The sequence below is a fragment of the Gavia stellata genome, chromosome 2 (assembly GCF_030936135.1).
Source record: "Gavia stellata isolate bGavSte3 chromosome 2, bGavSte3.hap2, whole genome shotgun sequence".
NCBI classification, from domain to species: domain Eukaryota; kingdom Metazoa; phylum Chordata; class Aves; order Gaviiformes; family Gaviidae; genus Gavia; species Gavia stellata.
Window position 1 is genome coordinate 41,199,689 of NC_082595.1, and position 19,912 is coordinate 41,219,600.

Consider the following 19,912-nt stretch of genomic DNA (forward strand, 5'->3'; position numbering starts at 1 on the left):
GCAGCAGGACAAATGAGTTTAAATATCTGCTCTAAATCAAGGAGAAAGAGGATAAATTTAACTCTTTTTCCCACATGATAGTTGTTGTCCTTTCCATTCCTGTACAGGGCATGGGTTTTGGGGCTTTTTTTTCCAGGCAGCCCAAGATCAATGATCCAAGCACATGTCCCAGGTCACAACTTGACTAGAAAGTAGGAAAGAGAAGATTCATGGCTCGGGTTTTCAAGCAGGTTGCCTTCTTAGCCAGACGTAGATGCCTGTCTATTGCTGACTTTACTGGATTAGATTAGAAATCTAAGCACAACTTTGGCATGTCATTTTGTTTCATCTCTGGACTTATGCAGGCATTTGGCTGGTTCTGGGGGTACACTTCTTACACAGATCCCATACATTGCCTGGAAGGACCAGGACCTACTTGGACCCAGGGACTGTGTATTGGGTAGGATGCACTTCAACAACAGTGAAGTATTTATTCTGTATCTGAGCTGGGCAGCTGAGAAAGCCCAGCCTGGGTACAAGTTGTGAGGCAGTTTCATTTTGCCTCTGAGTACATCTAGATAATATGTGCACAGCTGAGCAATTTGCTTGGTCTTGCCCCTTTTAACACAAGGAGCTTGTATTAAAGGAGGATACATGAACAGACCGTCAGCCAGACTGTCATTGTGTGTGGCCAACCAGTATGGCCACCCATTCCTCTTCTTGTGCACCACGGTGATCATTAGTCTGTGATTCCCGACACACAGACCCTTCTTCAAGGCAGCCAGCAGTATTTACTGAAGCATGAGAAGGTAGGGAGGCTTTGGAGTGGCAGTGTCAAATGGGACCAATAAGGGTGTGCCCAGTGCTGCAAAACCAGTGGGTGAGAGACGTGAGTGGTTAAGGTATGGACTGAGAACCTGTTAGGATGAAACCTGTGCATACCCCAACTTCTCTCTCCCCTGTGTGCCCTGGTTTCCACATCAAGAAAACAGGAGGTGCCCTAGGCAGGACCTGCAATGCCCCCCAGGCAGGTCCCAGTCGCAGTGCGTGACGTGCCAGGGCCCTGGGACATGCCATCTTCTGGAACGGTTACAGCCACGAACTGCTCCCACTTATTCTGGGGAGGGCTTATCCAAAATGCAGATTAACTTGCCATGGATGCAGAGACTTCAGAGCTGGCCCTGTGCAGCATGAGATAAGGCTTGGCAGGCCTGGTGCTTAGCCGGCGCTAAAAAATGCTGATGGGTGCTGGTGACTGCATGTCGTCAGTACCCCTGTACACTGCTCTCCAGCACACCCCTCAGCACCCACTGCCATCTGGCATTTCATTATCCAGTATGTCCCAGCAGTCCCAGATAAAGACACCAGTGCCGCTGTGTTGATTCAGTTCCCAAGCAGCTGGCTGAGGTAAAAAATGGGTTAAGCAGTTAGACAGTGACCATTCTTGGATTAGACCGGGATCCTATCACTTTTTAATCTTTCCTTTCATAAGAAAGCTGAATCACAGTTTTAAATTTCACTGCAGCATAAATTTTTCAGCCCTCAGATATTTCTTGTTTTGATTCCCTGCATTTTTCCTTTTTTCTTCCCCCAGAACATCCAGGATGAATACAGGGTTCTGTGAAACATCTCATTCACGCTTCTTACGGAGGTAATGCTATGACTTTACTTATCTGTTTTATCGACCTGTTTACATAGCCAAGGGTGACGCTGCAAGCTGATACTCAATTGGTGATATTCTGATTTCCTGGGATACACGCAATATGACTAATTTTATGAGTTAAACATTGAAGAGATGCCATCATTTTTTAAAAGTCACATTCCCACTTGGCTCTTTCTCATAACCATTGTTATAAGCAAGATTACTGGGATCAACGTAACAATAAAAATAAGGGGGGAGAAGTGTTTTGCCTTAGTCTGGGGTTTTGGAAGATCTTTTTATTTATTTGTTTATTTTGCACTGGATAGCATTTATGTATTTGTATGTGGTCAGTGCTTCTGCTTGCTGTTTATAAGCAGTTTCTTCCCAGGAAATATATAAACCTGTGTCTGCTTAACAGCAGAAGCACATCACAGATGAGACTGTGGGGGCGGTGGCTGAAAAGTAGAAGTGGGATAGGGTTGAGGACTGAACCTTGGGTCCACCCCTTTCTGCTTACTGCTGTTCTGCTCTTCCCTTTTCATCCTCTCTTTTTCAGGAGAAACTACTGAACTTGGAAGGAAAGCTCCACATTTCCGTAGTCATGGCACTATTTTCTTCCCTAACCCCAGTCTTTATAGCCATTATATGTGTTTTGATTGGGGTAATACTGAAGAAGACTAATCGAGAGACGGAAAAAAGTGAGACTAAAAGCAAGCCTCTATCTCACCCATGGGTTGATGAAGATTTAAAAGATGGCACTGACCACTGCTTAGAAGAAGAAGGTAAGAAAAATCTTATCCATCTGAGCACTTTTGTTGTTTGAATTTTATCTGCTGATATGAATAAAGGAGATCTGATCTTCTGGATTTCTCCACAGTGATAGCAATGCATAGTGCTCCACTGCTGCTGTGCTCTGAGCTTGTCAGCTCCCTGGAAGGAGGCTGTCCTCATGTCATGTCACCCTTGGTGTAAATCTCTGTTTCCTCCAGATCCCACAGGTCAGAGTGCAAAAAGAAAATGCATTTTCAAGACTGCTGTCTGTCCCTCTGCACAGCAGATCTCAGACCTATGAGGGACTCTATGGGCAATGTAGAGAAAGAAAGGAGCTACTGCTGAAGTCACCCCAGCCTCTTCCCAGGCCTCATTAGTGTGAGCAAAGGGAAAACCTGAGCAGAGAGTTTCTACCTGCAAGCTGATTTTGTAGACATCTCATCCCACTTTACCATCCAGTGCTAGATATTTGGTCTCAGCACCCCAGAAAAGCTGGAAATGGATTTATTACAGTTATTACAAAAGTCCTCCATTTGTGACTTCTGAGAATGGCTATGAGAGCTTTAGCTGGATTAGCACTGGGATCATTTGGAAGATATGTTGATCAAATATTTAAAAACAAAATGTGGTGATGATGCTAATCTCTGCTCACTCAACTGCCTATCTGAACCTGTACAGAATGCCTCTTTCTTTTCAGTAGTGATTTCTGATGCACAGCTTGGACAAAAGTCTGAGCACAAAATGTGCCTTTCCTTCTTTTTGCTTCCTGACTATCCTCCATAAGCTCCCTTCATTTCCTTGTGAAATAAAAATGTACAGAGTTCTGTTCCTATGAAGTTTTTAAACTTGCAGCTAATACAGCTTTTTTTTCTCAAGCTGGTTTCAAAGGCTTTTTGTGTGGTTTTTTTTGTCCCATAACAACACATTCCCTGAGTCCGCTTCTAGGAATCTTGACACTTATATTGTTTTTCTGCACATATACCTACTTCTAAGAATCATTATTTCTCTCTATTTCTCAGTGTTCAGTGTACTTTGGGTTAGTATTGTGTATCAGTTTCCAGAAATAGTTGCTACTTGGAAAATTGTAAACCATGTTGACTATTTCCCAAATATACAAAATATCTTTAAAAAATAGTTCGTATGTTGTAAGCTCCTTTGTTCAATGCAAAATAGATTCTGTATAAAATGATCCTGTATTTCCTTTGTCACTAATGGCTTACTAGTTCAGTTAAATTGCTACAAATTAAAATCCCTGTGGGTAGTTGAAGCGATAATCTATGAACTATCAGTGACATCTTTGAGTACAGCCATTTCTATCAGTTTAAAAATTTAGATACTCTAAATAAACAAACCTATTCGCTCTTAACAAGAAGTCTTACTGCCACAACTCCATATATAAAATGTTATTCTTTTATGTCTTAGTTGTTTTTCCTTTTATTCAGGTGCTAAATTCAAAACTACTAGTTTAAAATTGCTTACAAAAAATTGACAGGTAGATAGACACATTTGTGCTGTTGCTAAAAGGAGAATTATTTATTTTTAAATAAAACCTTTCTCAATGTACCATGTCATCCAACATTAAATCAGGTTTTCTTGCTATGTTGCTTTTAACAGCAAAACATCATCTTTCCCTTAACGGTATGTGATTCAAACCAACATCTTTGCAAAACAGGCATGTCTTTTACCTCCAGAAAAATTCAACTAATTGCATAATGCTTAGGGAAGTTTTTCTTCAACAGGGGAAAACCCAGACTAAGTGAGAAGAGAATATGGCCACGTTGGTAAGGATCTGCTACTCTGCTAATGCTGTAATTAAGGATCAAACATATTCACCTTGTTGTCAGTATTAAAATTTTCACTGACTGCACTAGAAGCTGAAATGGAAACATGGATGTAAACAGAGATTTTTCTTAATAGCAAAGGATATTTTACCTGCAGTGTAAATTCTGCTGCTTTGCTAATGTATCTTACTTTATCAGAAAAGCTCATTTCTACTTAAAAGTCTCAAGCTGGCTTGTGTGTAAAGATGAAGTTCCTCTGAAAAGAATTTGAGTTAGGTGAGGTGAAACATTTTTAAGGCCTTGTCTGAAGCTAAAATCTAGGGTTGCCGTAGGTGAACAAGCTGAATTTTGAACAGCCCCCTGACAGGAAGGGGCAGCTGAAGATCACGTCTTTCAATACCTGGCCAGGACCAAAGTGAGGGTGCTTTGCCAAGAGAGTGAAGGCGCTCTGTAAGAAAAGCACTGAGCTTACTCGGGCGACACCAGACCTGTGAACCTTCCCTGAAGTGGCTCCAGCAGGGATGTTTACCTTGAGAGGGGCATACTTTTGAGCAGCAAAGCATTCAGTATGATTAGCTGAACTGCTTGGGCAGGCTCAGTAGAATCACTTATTGGCAGTGAAGGGTAGAAGGGGGAGGCCAAGTGCTCCCAAGCTTGTCTGTGTTATGCTTTTGGCAGCTGAAGAGAAGGATGTTGCTCACAGCAGCCAGAAACCCAGTTCTTTGGTTAAGTGGAAAGCATTCACTCAGTCCGTTTGTTTAATGCCTTAGCTGGCAGTATTTCAGATTTGTTTGCATACCCATCTGTCCTGTAACTTTTTCCTTCATTTATGAGAACCAGAATGAGAGATTGTTGTGCTGTGGATTGACAAGAATGGCCTGTATGTGTGTATATCTGGCTGTGTCTTGCATTGGGCCATGTGTGTTTATCAATCAAATACAGACGAAAAAGATGTTTCTTCAGCCTTGTCTTGAACGATGAGTCACAAGGGCTCTCTGCTAATGGTGGGCATCTGATCCCAAAACAGTGGTACCTCGTCTCCCACTGCTTCAGGTTTACACGGTTAGATCTTGCAAAGACAATTTCTGGCAAATGATTCAGTCTTTAGCCCCGGGAGCTTAGTGTATATTGGTACTGAAACCATGTCCTTCCCCAATTAATCACTATAATACACCTGTTAGGCTCAAATCAAGAACAAACATAAGTCACTATCTTGGTCATATATTCAGATCAATTCAGTTGGTGGATTATGTAAATACAGACACAGTTTACAGTGGTGTGGAGGATGAGAATGAATTTTATTTGTATCCTTGTTACTCTGGGGATCAGTTGCAGAGATTATTAGCAAAAGCATTTTATTACTACCTATTTAATTGTGGGGACTTTGTTTGGTGACGTACTCTGCTTAAGGACTATAAAGCAATATGCAAAGGCCCAAATGTTTAATCTCTTCTGAAAATGCAGTGGTCATTGCTTGTGATACTTCTTATAATAGACCTCTCCCACTTAGAAGTATTTCTCCTCTCCCCAAGTTCAAAGGCTTCCCGTATCTTTTAATAATACTACTGACATGAATGAGGCAGTAGCAATTTAGTTTTCCAAATCAATGACAGTTCATATTTTGTGTCATTTAGGAACAGAGGACTTACATGGACATGGTGCATCATTGCGTTTATCTCCCTGCTGCTGCAGACACCTCCAGCCTCTGTCATCAGATGAATGAACTTGAAAACTGGCCTTTTTTTAACCCTGTTTCTTTAACCTTCCTGGAAGGCTATTCCAGAACTTTGTACTATGGGTTAAAAATCCTCCTCTGCTTGCTGCCTGAACTTATTTAATACTCGTCTATACCCATTTTTTTCTGTTCCATCCGCTTGTTAGTTTAAAGGACACTTTTCCTGCCCTGGTGTATACCATCCTGTGGTTTACAGACAGCAATCAGATTACCTCTCAGCTTTCCTTTTTCTAGGTAAGCAAGCAACTCTCTTTGTAAAACAGCCAATCCATTCCTCAGAAGATCTTAAGAAACCTTCTGCAACTATATTCCAGTTTGAGGTAATTTTCACAATATTTTGATGCTGGCTTCTTTCTTCCAGGGTCTGCCTCTCCCACTTGATACTTCTTTTTCTTAAGACCCTTGACCAGCTCTTGGGGTTTCCAGGATCAGCTTGCTAACCACTATTTATAACCCACTAGTAAGGCACTCCATCTCTTTTAGTTCCCTATTAGCCACGCACTCAGTTCAGGATTGGATTCACTGCTGGGATTCCTGTAGTGGCAGATTATGTAGCAGTCTGCCATTCATCAAGCAAAAAACCACAAGGTCAGTTGCCCAGCATTTTAAGTCCAAAGATCTGAAAGCTTTCTTTATATACATTTAATTGTTTTCCTATGCATCCTATCTTTACACTGGAAAAGAGGATTGGAGAGGAATTCTATGCTTAGAAAGCAATTCCTTAGAGAAGAAACTGAAAGAGCTGGTTTGGAAGGCAAACACATTGGTCTAGACTGAGGTTACTAGTGAGGTTTCTCAAGGATCAGTCTCAGGATGAATTGTTAATATTATCTTGTGGTCTCCCCATAAAACCGAGGAGCGTATAAGTGAAATTTTTCAATGACATTAAACTGGGAACCAACAACGCAGGGAAGTATCAGTGTAGGTAAAATAAATGGCCAACAGAAATGAAATGTCAAGTCATTGTACTCAGTGTGAGTTTGTTATTAGGAACTCATGGTGAGAATTTTTGCTATAAACTGAGGCAAAATTTATTACATGATTTGTAGGCTGATTATAACCTCCCATATGAACTGCTGGGAAGAACACAAACATTGTCCTAAAATGTATCCAGAGAGGAATTTCTGATAGAGTTAGAGAAATAGTACTTTTAAAATGAGATTTCACTTGGGATATCTGAGCCAAATCATTTCAGATTTGCTTAAAAAGGAGGAAGCCTGATGACTATTGCAAATGTACAAACAGAATTGATGGCAATCTTGAGAATGTCGCTAACAAGATAATAGACTGACTACCAGGATGTCTGTTGTCCATCAAATGATGGAATACACAGAGATGTAAACAAAGCATTTGTAGTATTGTATAACGTGACTGTACAAGCAGGAATATGTCCAAACACAGCAATTAAAGATATAGAGAGCATGCACTAAACAGATGGTGCTGATAATGATTTTAGCTTAGCATATGGATAATGTTAACTGCTAAGAATGGATGGTAGACACATGGTGGAAGAGAATAAATAATAGATGAATTTATCATTTAAAAAAAAAAAAAATTGCCAGGAAAGTTTTGGTTTTGTGTGTCAGTTCTCTCACTTCTGGGTGGTTCTTCTGCCTCAGCCAGTATTCCTGTTTTGAGTGCACTAAGGTTTTTAAGTTTTGCTTACAAAACTTAAGCTCAGGTATGGTGATTCTCATACTTTCATTCTCACTAGTTACCTCATCTTTGTCCCATGTTCAACATCTTTGAAAGTACGTGTCTTCTTTCATCATGTTATTATTCATCCAGACCACATAGCAGCTTCACTTCTTTTCTTCTCTTCTACTTACACAGAAAAAAACCCAACAAACAAACAAGCAAGCAAACCTCACAAAATTTAACACAGCTTGGCCTTAGGTAATACTGCAAGTTTTATACTTTCTGACTTACAAGGCCCAGGTTTCTGTGCTACCTAATCCTTTTCTTCCATTCCTAGTTGCCTATAGATCATCTAATGGAGTTGTTTATTCAACTAATTACGTCTAAGATTATTTTCATGCCTCTGATTTAAAGAAATGCCAAATCGCTCTGCTTCCTGATCCCTGAATTCTTCAATCTGAGTTCTCCAACTTAATTTTTTCTTAATCCCTTATTTTCCCCAAGTTTGTTCCCTTAAAAATTGAGAGCCACAGTTATAGACCTACTTTTCCTTACCCTTTCATTTAGTCAATTAATTTGAATGAACTGATAATCTCAGTTTAGGGGTACATTTTTTTTTTTTATAATGTACTCCCCTCTCACTGAAACCAAAGCTAAGAGAGTCACTGCAAAGAGAAGTACAGGTCATTTTATTAAGGTATTGGATGCTTCAGCTGGGAAGCCTGGTTTCTAGTATTATCGTAATATTTCCTCTTTGGTCTATACCTGGAAAGCTATGCTTCTGCCATGTACTTCATAACAATGATGTGGTTAAGGCAATATGCCTCTCTCTTAAAGATGTGTCCTGATCTAGATGTGACCTTGGGGGGCCTTTGTAGGCTTCACACTATCTCAGAAGACAGCACATCTCAAAAAACAACCCTGTTTTTTAGGAATGCTACTTTTTTATTTCTTTACAATCTACCATAATGTCAATTACTACCTATTTTTTTATTGGTATGCTTCATGCACAATCAAAGCAGGTACTGCTGTTGTTGCTGCATCTTCATTCTACCCTCCCTGTCACATTTTGTTTCATGTCCTGTACAGGCACTGATAGCTTGTCCAGTTTGCTGTCTAGGCCTCTGCGCTCAACTGGCCACAAGCAACATCCTCTTCGGATTAAGTACATCATCGGAGTCAGTTCTCTGACTACTGTCCTCATCCATATAAGTAATTTAATCTTACTCTTCATCGTTCTGTCCTTCAACATTCATGTATGTATTGATGGTTTATCACCTACCTGACTTTCCTCTCCTTGTGTTTCAAAAGTAGGTACAGAGATTACACAAATTTCCTCCAGCCTTTGCTCCTGTTTGAAAATTTTTACAAAGGAGGTTTGTCACTATTTTATAGACTAGTCTTGGTATCTCTAACTCAAAATGATTGTTGATAGTTTTGCAATAATACTAGAAAAAGTGATGACCAAGCAGGGCTTGGATTTGCTTAGGACCCAAGGTTAGACCAAGTCTCCTCCATCAGTGGCTGAATAAAAGGCATGGTACATTAAATGTATGCTATTTCCTACTTTCTGAACTTTGATAAAAACCTCATCATAAGAAAGTAAATAGTGAGAGCACATAAAAAATCTTGGGTCCTGGAGTTAGTTTTATTTGACTGATTCTAGGCTAGAAATAGTCTATTTCTATTTCCCAGGACACTCAACATTGTAAATTTGTAAAATGGATAGGGATGATCACTACAGCACATTAATATAAGCACAGATAGTATAGTCTGACCTGAAATTTTCTCCAAGACACTAATCCAATACCTACTTTCAAGTTTTCTGGTCAGATTCTGCCTTCTGATAGACAATGCACAACCTCAGCTGATTTCAGGAAGTTTTTTGTTATCAAAAGGGAAATATTTCTCCCATTTAGAAACTCTTCTTACGTGAGTGCCTATGGATAAAATTAAAATGTACGTCATTCTCTGTAACTGCTAAATCTCAGTTCAGCACGATTATCTTTGTTGTAGTACTGCTATACACAAGATGGATTTGAAGAGGGAGAATTAATTTTATTGGACCAATCGAGGCAGTTGCAGGAGGCCATCCAGCTTCCAGGCCTGTAAGTCCTTTGAGAGGAGCTTGCAGGAGAGGTTATGTGCCCAAAGCTTGCATTATTTTCTGTCCTGTCTATATCAATGGACACCTTCTGAATTTCTCTACTGGCCAGACAGTGCTCAGTCAAGTTGGAAAGGGTTGTTGAGTTGCCATCTCCCAACTCCCTGTTTTTTCCCTTAGGGTTTCATACATTTTTGGGTCATCACTTTTTCTCTCAAATCCTTTGGCTGCCAGCCATCATTGTCTCCACTTCTGTCTGTGGAACGTTTTTTACTTTTACTTTTTACTTTTTTCTTTATCACCCAGTATGGCTTTAGCTCATGTTCTTTCTCACATCTTCACAGCAATTGTCTGAGTAAAACTGAACTAAGGTCACTGTGCCTCTATTACACGGGCCCTACCCTCTGGGCTGAAGGTTGCACCTTCTTCCAAACCACCAGGCAGAGATGCAAGAGGCAGAGATATGCACTCTGCAAACTATTCCGCAACTGCATTTGCTGTGAATCTTCAAGGAGAGGTTGCATATTGGCTTCTACCAGCTTGACATAGTGGTCCTTGAAAATGGCATCCTGTGGTACCATGCATAGTGCAGAAGAGGTGGGAAGGATGCAGAGCTCTAACTGTCTCCCAGCTACTCTAGCACTCTGAAACATGTAGGATGTTGAACACTGGGTCCCCAGCAGAAGGAGACCTTCTCTCTCAACAACCTATTGCATCACACTACTTGCTAGTGTAAACGTAGCCCTTTAACCCCGTGGTATTCCCTTCACTGAGTGTGTAGGAGGAACAGCAAAAAAGGGATGTGAATGTTTCCGAAAGAGAAGATCACCAGAATCCTAGCAAAGGGCAAGTCCTAGTCAGCTGGTTTGTATTGAATAGTAAATAATCTACTGTACTAAGTGTAAACCTGTCGTGGTTTACCCCAGCTGGCAACTAAGCACCATATAGCTGCTCGCTCGCTCCCCCCCCAGGTGGGATGGGGGAGAGAATCAGAAGAGTAAAAGTGAGAAAACTCGTGGGTTGAGATAAAGACAGTTTAACAGGTAAAGCAAAAGCCATGCAGGCAAGCAAAGCAAAACAAGGAATTCATTCACCACTTCCCATGGGCAGGCAGGTGTTCAGCCATCTCCAGGAAAGCAGGGCTCCATCACGCATAACGGTTACTTGGGAAGACAAACGCCATTACTCCGAATGTCCCCCCTTTCCTTCTTCTTCCCCCAGCTTTATATGCTGAGCATGATGTCATATGGTCTGGAATATCCCTTTGGTCAGTTGGGGTCAGCTGTCCTGGCTGTGTCCCCTCCCAACTTCTTGTGCACCCCCAGCCTACTCGCTGGTGGGGTGGTGTGAGGAGCAGAAAAGGCCTTGACTCTGTGTACGCACTGCTCAGCAGTAACTAAAACATCCCTGTATTGTCAACACTGTTTCCACCCCAAATCTAAAACACAGCCCCATACTAGCTGCTATGAAGAAAGTTAACTCTTCCCCAGCCAAAACCAGAACAAAGCCACAAAGGGAATGCTAGGAAGAGGCATCCTCTTACTTCTTCAATTTGAGTGTGCAAGATGCCCACAAAACCAGTTTTTTACAATGGGTCACTGCTTCCCATTACCATGGAGCCAGGTCCTTGCAGACTGTGACCAAGAGTGCTTAGCACAGGCATGAAACGCTAAACAAAACAAACTTTCTGGGTGACGACTTTGTATGCAAAATGAAATGTATGTTGTTTGGTGACCAGAATCATTCTGTTTAGATTCAACATATGAAACTGGATATATTGCAGCCTCTTGCACATGCTGACCCACACTTGTGAATATTTCACTGCTGTTTATAAAATGAACAAAAAATCAGCCTGGTCTCTAAGGCAACTGCGTACTACTAAAACACAGAAATAGTTGCTGTTTGACTTTGCCCTGGAGATAGCTAAGATTCTGGAATAATAGCCTAATGGCGACTGAAAAAGAACTGGAATATTTTTTTCTGACTCAGCTCTATGTAGCAGATTGCTCAACACTATTGACTGGTCAAAATGCAAAATTTAAATGGCTTTAACTTCCACATCATAGTTGCAAAAAATGCTATCCCTGCTGATTCTAGGAATACAGGGGAGAAAGAGAAGATCTCAGAGACAACAGAAGATGGATTTTGTGGTGTAAAAAAACCCCAGAGAGACAGATTTCAGTGAAATGAGGAACCATTTTGAGTTCTTAAATTAAAGACAAGAAACACAATATCCTACATTTGATATGTTGTTATCCTAAGTATAGATGCCTGTCATCCATTTCCTCTTATGCCGAAAGTATCATGAAACCAAAGAACTTAACCACAAAGTCACATTTGTGCAGAGCCTAGACTTGTAATGCTTCTGCTATGAAACATGAATATGGAAGAAGCTGACATTCAGCTTTTCAGAGGGATTTTACACATCTTGGTAGCTAAGCCCTCTCCTTAACTTCAGTAGTTTAATTGCTTTTTTTTTCTTATTAGACTGTTCAGGAAGGAACACACATGTTCACATTTACTTACTGAGAAAAGTGGGCTGAAAGGTTGGCCACCTTTTCACTGCTGTTTCAGATTGTAACCTGCTTTTACAGGCAGGCTTGCGGACAGAAGTGGAGAAGGCTGTAACTTCTTCATGGATCACACCTGCTATAGCCAGCCAGGACCCTCCTGCCTCTCAGTATTTAAACAAGGTGTTTATTCAGTAGTTGGAGCTAGGGATCAATGAGTTGTGTCAACTGGAACCTCAGACTTTGCCTTTCCAGTGGTGTAGAAGTGCAGTGTATGCCAATGTAGGCCAAAGTCCATTACGGTGGTGAATGCCAAATATGCAGTCAGCATTCTCCAGCAAAAAAAATCCCTAACCACTTTTATATTCTTGCAGAGGTTGATGAAGAGTGGCAAGGACTTGATGAAACTGTTGCCCATGTCCCCTTCTTCGTGGAGCGCTATTCTGAGGCCGAAATGATTAAAAGGTCACAGATGTTTTACGAGCTTCTTAATAAGAGAAGGTCTGTCAGGTTTCTCAGTGATGAGCCAGTCCCCAGGGAGGTTATCGATAATGTCATCAGGACAGCAGGTATGGTACTGAGTGGTTCAAGGTCTGAAAAAAAAAAAAAAAGGATCAGCATTGCTGTTCAACTGTGTAAAAGTGATGTGGAAAAGCCAAGGGAATTGGCATTTGGCTTACGGTTTTCCTAGATTTACCTGTAGCCATAATGAATGAGCACCCATTGATTGATGATTGGAAATTACTCAGCTTGAACAACTGTATGTCAGGGACTGGTTTGGAGCATTCCCAATTCCTTTGTATTTGCAGTGCACCCAAAAGGGAAAAAGAGCATTTCAACAGCATGGAATAAAAAATTTCATTTTCAAGCTTTAAAAGATGTTATTTAAAATGAAATTCACGTACGGTTTAGTGAAACATCTTTCAAATGGAAACATTGAAGTGTTTTCTCTCAAAAATGTCAAACTACATGTACTTTAAAATTTCCTTCATTATGATGATATTTATTATGTATGGGGTTTGTTTGTTGGGTTTTTTGCCCCCAAGCAAATTGATGAAATTGTCCCAGCCATGTGAAATATTTCAGTTGACGTAAGTGGTTGGGCTTTATTATGGGAAGAAAATTTCAGTCTGGAACAAAAAATCTTTTCCAGTCCTTTGAGCATCAGTGCCAGGTCCCTATTGTATATGACTGGAGACTTATGCTGAGGATCCTGATCACGGTTATTTGAGTGTCAGAAAATAATTTTCCTTTTTTTTTTTGAGAACTTACGTGTTTCAAATCATTACTGTAATTTCCTGGCCTAATCTCCTCTCTGCTTTAGTAACATTGACTTCAGTCAGGAGTGGTTTTGACCCTCATTATTTATCTTCTATGAACCAGTTACTGTTAGTACTGAAAATATTCACAAGCTGCCTTAGAGAGAAGTTCAGTAGCCTCTAGCAGGATTAATAATATAGAGAGTCTGAGCAATTGATGTGCATTGTTTTCCCTTTAAAAACTTCAAGCAGCTTTGTACTGCACTGTAAGGAGTCTCCATCTTCCTCTAATTAGCTGGGAGTCATTAAAACACTGAGCATGTTTTGGCAAATGCAGCAAAGCAACAAGCCTGGAGTGCAGATGAAGTACTTAGTAACCCTGAAAGCTTTGGGTGGTGTGGAGGAAAAGAAAACAAAGCAAAGCATAAATGTCATCAGTTCTTACCCAAACCTGAGGAGAGGCAAAGTTCACAGAATAAACACATTTTAATATAAAAGATAGTTCAAGCTGTTTATTTAGTGTTTCTTAAACTGAAATCAGTGCTTAGGTAAGCAAATACAAGACCTTCAAATATTTTTGAAATGCATATGAGGGGCTTGAGAGACCTGAACAGTCTCCTTAACCTATTTCTCTGTGAGCTTGTACAGATAACTATATTCTTCAGCTTCTGGCTTTCATCTGCTAGGCAGTTAAAATATTCTCCAGTGGTGTTGGTGTGTAATAATCAAGGCTGAGTAAGCAAGTGCAGACTTAGTATGTGCACACCTACATATACCAGCTGTCTTTGGGACAACAAACTCAGACTTGTATGTTACATGGCAGGTGTCTATATTGTGCAGCTCCTCATCTTTGTCAGTTAGCGACAGATTCCTGCGTGGTTGCTTAGCCTTGTTTCCCTGAAAGCCGTTAGTTTTGCCCTTCAGCTAAAACCACGTCTCAGAGTTGGTTGCATAATCAGACAGTGTGTTGCTTGGGTATAATGCTTTGCATTAACATTACTGTGTGCATATATTGCACCATAATACTGCCTCATCATAAGAACCACAAAGGAATTTTTACAAATCCCTAATTTTTGTTTCCTGTAAGATGGCTGTATGAAAGGACTAACATCTGTCATTGAATGGGACTTCACATTCTTTGAGAAACAAATGAACAGAGATTATCTGCCGGAACTTATATCAGTCCTTTTCTTCCCATCTCATGAACTTGTTTTCCCATTGCTCTGTTGGTCAGCCTGAAAGCCTACAAAGAAGAGCTGATAGCTCTCACTGCACACCCTCCTTCAGCATTGTGCCAACCGGGTTTTCATCTTTCCCTGGTTTTGTATGAAGGTACTTCACCCAGTGGAGCACACACTGAACCCTGGACCTTTGTGGTAGTTCAAGATCCATATTTAAAACATAAGATTCGTGAGATCGTAGAAGAAGAAGAAGAAATCAACTACAAAAAAAGGATGGGAGACAGATGGGTTAATGACCTGAAAAGATTGAGGTATGAAAAAGTCAGTTGGTTAAAGGGTTTGAAGGGAGCTGTGTTTTGCTCTAGGAAAGACTATACCGGGAACTTTTAGTCATGCTGCTTTTTTTTTTTTTTTGCATTTTTTTCCCTTATTTTCAGGAAGAAAAAAACCCAAACTGAAAATATTCAGCTCAGATTTAAAAACCTTGTTCTTTCAAGTCCGTGCTCCTTAAACTCTCCCTGTTTTTCTGGTGCTGCTCACGAAGGCAGCTATAAATATTTCCCACTTCCTGATCACAGAAAAAGAAGGAAGGTGGAGTCAGAGACTGCCCCAGAGAGAGAGTGGCCAGGGTCACTATGTTGTGGTCCTTTTGCTAATGTACAGCTGGGAAGAAGAAACTCCTGTCTGAGGAAAGTGGAGTTCCCACCAGCAGGAGCTGAAAAAAAATTTACTATCTGTGTATGTTAATTTTGGCTGCCTTATTTTAAGGACCAGGTGAGATGCAGCACCTGACTGATACGCACAAAAGAAAAATTCACTATGCCTGTGTGCTTCAAGCTTATCAGAAGAAGGATGAAATAAGTGACTCAGATGTTCAGCATACCCTTTCCTGCTGCATGGCTTTGTCTTGATTCTCAAGGTGATGGGAATCTTACTGAAAGCACCACAGTCTAGAAAACTGAAGTGATAAAAGAAGCTTGTCTTGATTTCTTCTAGTATCCTTTTCCTTTTCTTCCTCCCTCTCGCTTTTACTCTCACTTTTAATATCTTTCTAAGATTCATCTTCGGAAAGAAAAACTTAAATACGTGTAGAATTGTGCCTTGGTGGCTGGTTCATAAAATTGCCTCCAGTAAAAGGGATTCTATACTCTTCATCTTGAAACTTTTCCAGGCATTTAGCTCCATCTTTTTTTTTCTATGTAACCTCTGTGGCCATAACTCTTGTCCCAGTTTTTTCCTGTTGTTTGCCAAACAATGAAGCTCCCAAAGCCATTGGGAATTTTGCTGCTGAGGTAACCCCAAGGCTTGTTCCTATGCAAGTGCTGAATTATGCGATATTTAATTGTTCCGAATGCCCTCCAAAGTCTGACTGACTTGCTTAACTTCACACAATGGGAAGACATCTACTGAGTCTTGGCTTGTCAATTGAAGCATATGCGCAAAGCTTTATAGGGTTGATTTGCCCTGCTTGTTTCATAATGTTATTATTTTTCAGGTGCTTATGTGCTGTGTAAAATTATGTGCTAGGTAAACAACTAAACTGTAGTATTTTTTATATTTTGAGTGAGAACAGTAGAAAGCACACATATTCTTATATAAACCCTACATCATATTTGTATATATTGCCATTGAAAAAATTGGGAACCAAATGAATTCTAACAGGGCTGAAATACCCAGAAAGAGAATAACATTTTTTGCTGTGAGAATATATTTAGGTTTACACCTTAGACCAAGAAGTTTTGAACTCTTCTGCCAGCAGTTTTCCCTGCAATCACAAAAAAGTTGGCACTGCTGGTAACAGGTGGAGCTGCAAGTCTGCAAAATTCTGGGAATTAAATAATCTCAAGGGCAAATGCTAATGAGGCCAGTTCATAGATAAGAGGTGAAGAACTACCTCGTATTTTTATGCAATTCCACTCTTCAGAGTAAGCGCATCAACTCCTCAGCCAAATCTGTTAAAATTGAGAACTCTATTCAAGCTTTTTTTTTTAGACATATTTCTATTTAAGCTGATAATACTTAATCCTTTGCAGTAAGTGTTATAAGCTTTAGTATACTGCTATAATTGTTGTGTATCTTTAGTGCCCCTTTGCAGATAATAAATGTGACTTATGGGAAAGTGAAAAGGTGGCAAAATAAATGTCTTAAACATTTTCTTTTGCAGAACAAACTGGATCAAAGAGTACTTGGACACTGCTCCCTATCTGATCCTCATTTTCAAGCAGGTATATGGGCAGCTTCCAAATGGCAAAAAGAAGACCCACTACTACAATGAAATCAGTGTTTCTATTGCCTGTGGTATCCTGCTTGCTGCACTGCAGGTACATTGACAGAACCGGCACACCGGGAGTCAGTATATCGGTTTGGATTACATATCAAGACTATTCTGCCCAAATGAGGGTGGAACCCAGTTTAGATTTTAACATTATCAGTCCTCTGGATTACTCCAATTCCTGGCAATATGTCTTAGTTTTGAGTTTTAAAGTTATTCTGCACAGGCCTACGTCTGAGAAGGTGATTCCTACCTCAGTACTGGTTAACAGGAAGAAAAATGTAATGCAGCGTACTTTCAGAGTTGTCACTCTTCTCCCAGCACAGGCTTCAGCCCCTGTGGTTTCTGCCTTGTGCTAACAGGGCTGACTCTGTCTGCAGATTACCCAAGCATGGCTGTACAGTGCAGCACTGGCCACTTCTTTTCAGTAATCCCTAAAAAATGGCTTGACCCCAAATCGTTTTTAGTATATGATGCTGCAAAAAAAATCAGGGACATATTTCACAGAACAGGCTGTACTATTTCAATTAGTCTTTCCGGGCATTTCTGAAAGTGAACTGATTTCTAAAGCTCAGCATGTTTGACACCAGCCAGTTGGATTTTGTTGGTGGTTTCTCAGCGCTCAGTTCTGCTTGTTTTATCTCATGTATTCACACAAGTGTTTAAACAGTGAAGCTATTCTGATTGCTAAGTTGGCCTGTCAGCAGGATAACAGCAAGGTGCCACCTCTTATATTAGGCCAATTTCCTACCAGGAACTGCCATTTCTTCTCCACTCTGTTTTGAGTGACACCTCCCTACCCACATTGCTGTTCCTTAGGAAGATCTTCAGGATGGGAAATCTGAGAAGTGAGCAGTGCAAAAGCACTTTGCTGGGGTGTTGCGGCTCTGCAGCTGCACAGGGCTTTGTATTTTCCCTCTGCGGAGCTGAGAGCAAAGGGAATGCACAGGGAATGGGGCAGAACCAGCACTGTGTCACCGCACCTTAGAAGCAGCAGGAGTGACAAGGCTCTGCTTTCCCCTGAGTCAGCCTACCATCAGGTGAGACTTCTCCCTGCCAACTGTTAGGCTCCATAGTGCTGTCTGTTTCCCAGCTCTTAGAAATTAATTGACAACGTTGAAATTAATTGACAATGTCAAAGGGCACAGTGCCATGGACTCGTAACATTCAGCACTACTGCTATTAGCTCTTCTCCTCTTCAGAAGACCATGGAGGCTACTTAACATGAGAGGGCTGTTGCCTGAGCACTTCTCCCTGCCTGACTTTTATATCTCAAAGCCTCCCAAAATGCTTGCTTTACATGGAGAGACTGAAATCCACGTGCACAACTCTCAGGAAGCAACTCAGGTGTGGGATCATATTTGGAATAGTGTCAGCTCTTTACTCTTTGTCAGATTTTTTAGCTTTTTAATGAGATTTTGTATGAGACGAGGAGTGATGCATAGACTTATTTAGGGGTTCTGATGTAAACCCTAACATTGGCCACTGTGAGAGATGGCAACAGACTCCTGTGACAAATTCTGAGGCAGAGCATGTGCCCCCTATCCCTGTGGGGTACAGCTCCTAAGCAGGAACAGATGGCTGCAAAGCTGTAAGACATCTTCCTGACAGCTGTGTGGGGGCAAGAACTGAAGCATTTCTTTGTACGAGCCAGATGAAGCCCATGGGATGATATTCCAGTGATATCCCCACAACTGCCTCTCAACCTCACTGTAGCCATGGGTTCCCCATTACACTGAGCACTGCAGGCAGGCTCCTGCTGTACAATATACAGACATGTCAGGCAGAATAAGGCTATTTTCATTTGCCTATGCTGTTGCTGCAGTGGAGAAATGCTGTACTTTTCTGTAAGCAAAGTAGGTGTCTTTTATGGTACTGTTGAGGCTCTTAGTAAATCAGGTGTTCCAAAACCTGCAGAAGAGTCTAATGAAGCAGCTTTTCTGGGCTAGTCAATAGGAGAATGTGTACAGGTCTAGTGAGAGTAGTGGATCCAAATACAGAGCACAGACCTCTGTCTCACAATGTTGCTGTCTGTCTTGCTGCAGAATGCAGGTCTGTACACTGTGACCTCCACACCACTCAACTGTGGCCCCCAACTCCGGGTGCTGCTCCAGCGCCCAGCAAATGAGAAGCTACTCTTGCTGCTCCCTGTTGGCTATCCCAAGAAAGATGCTACTGTGCCTGCCCTGACCCGAAAGCCGCTGGAAGATATCATGGTGGTGATGTGAGCCCAGTGCCACAACAAAGGAGCACATCCCTGCTGCCAGCTAGTAAGCAGCAGCCCGCTGCTGTTTCTGTGTATCGTCCTCCTACGTCACTGCTGCTCTGGCTGTTTACACCTGTATTTCTTTTAGTGGTAGTCTAATCACAGTGGCTGCTTCTACTAACAGCAGCAAGCAGTCAAGCACTGTGCATTTGATAGGTGCTATTACCAATGAGCCCAGGCAGTTGTTCCAGGTGACACGTACAATGGCATTTAGATGACCTTCGTCACTCGATTTTTCTTATGCATTGTAGGGACAAATCTTTCATTGAACTGGAATGTATATTCTCCTTATACTTTTGTGATTACCATTACACAGTTATTTTCACTTCAGAATTTTAATGGAGGTTGTATTAAAAGATATAAAGAGGTCAAACTCAGCTGTCTTATCTTGATCAGCGTGTGCTACTTAAATGCCCCTTCTCCTTCGCTGTGTTCAGTTCTGTGTTGGAGGAAGCTATTTTTCTCATATACAGTAGCATTTTCCCTATTGATTGATCTCAAAAACCTTGTCTATACTAGGCTTTCTTAAACTATTGCGGGTGTAAGTGTCTTCAGCTGGGGGAGATCTAGCAGTAACAAGGCATCCAAGTAATTTCCTTGTTACCATTTATTTATACATGTTCCAGGCACAGTTAGATCATATGGCAGCTATCAGTCATGCCCCCTATATTTGCTGCTTCCACTGCAATTGGCCCAGAGGGAACTATTGTTCTGGTTATCCTGTTTATACCTACAACTATTCCAGTTTAACACCCTGAAATTTAAACTGCTTTA

At 41.0% G+C, this 19,912-nt stretch overlaps 1 protein-coding gene across 1 annotated transcript; it reads left to right on the forward strand.

The window, feature by feature from the left end:
- Window positions 1-209: 209 nt before the first annotated feature.
- Window positions 210-19,100, forward strand: IYD (iodotyrosine deiodinase). Its single transcript, XM_009821451.2, has 6 exons — window positions 210-246; window positions 2,161-2,403; window positions 12,535-12,729; window positions 14,752-14,911; window positions 16,765-16,921; window positions 18,918-19,100. Exons 1-6 carry the CDS (start codon window positions 210-212, stop codon window positions 19,098-19,100), a joined length of 975 nt encoding a protein of 324 aa, XP_009819753.2.
- Window positions 19,101-19,912: the final 812 nt, after the last annotated feature.

Coding starts and splice junctions, on each gene's coding strand:
- IYD (XM_009821451.2), top strand. CDS start 210: ATGGCTCGGGTTTTCAAGCAGGTTGCCTTCTTAGCCA. Junction 12,730..14,751: donor TAATGTCATCAGGACAGCAG/GTATGGTACTGA, acceptor TTTTGTATGAAG/GTACTTCACCCAGTGGAGCA. Junction 14,912..16,764: donor AATGACCTGAAAAGATTGAG/GTATGAAAAAGT, acceptor TTTCTTTTGCAG/AACAAACTGGATCAAAGAGT.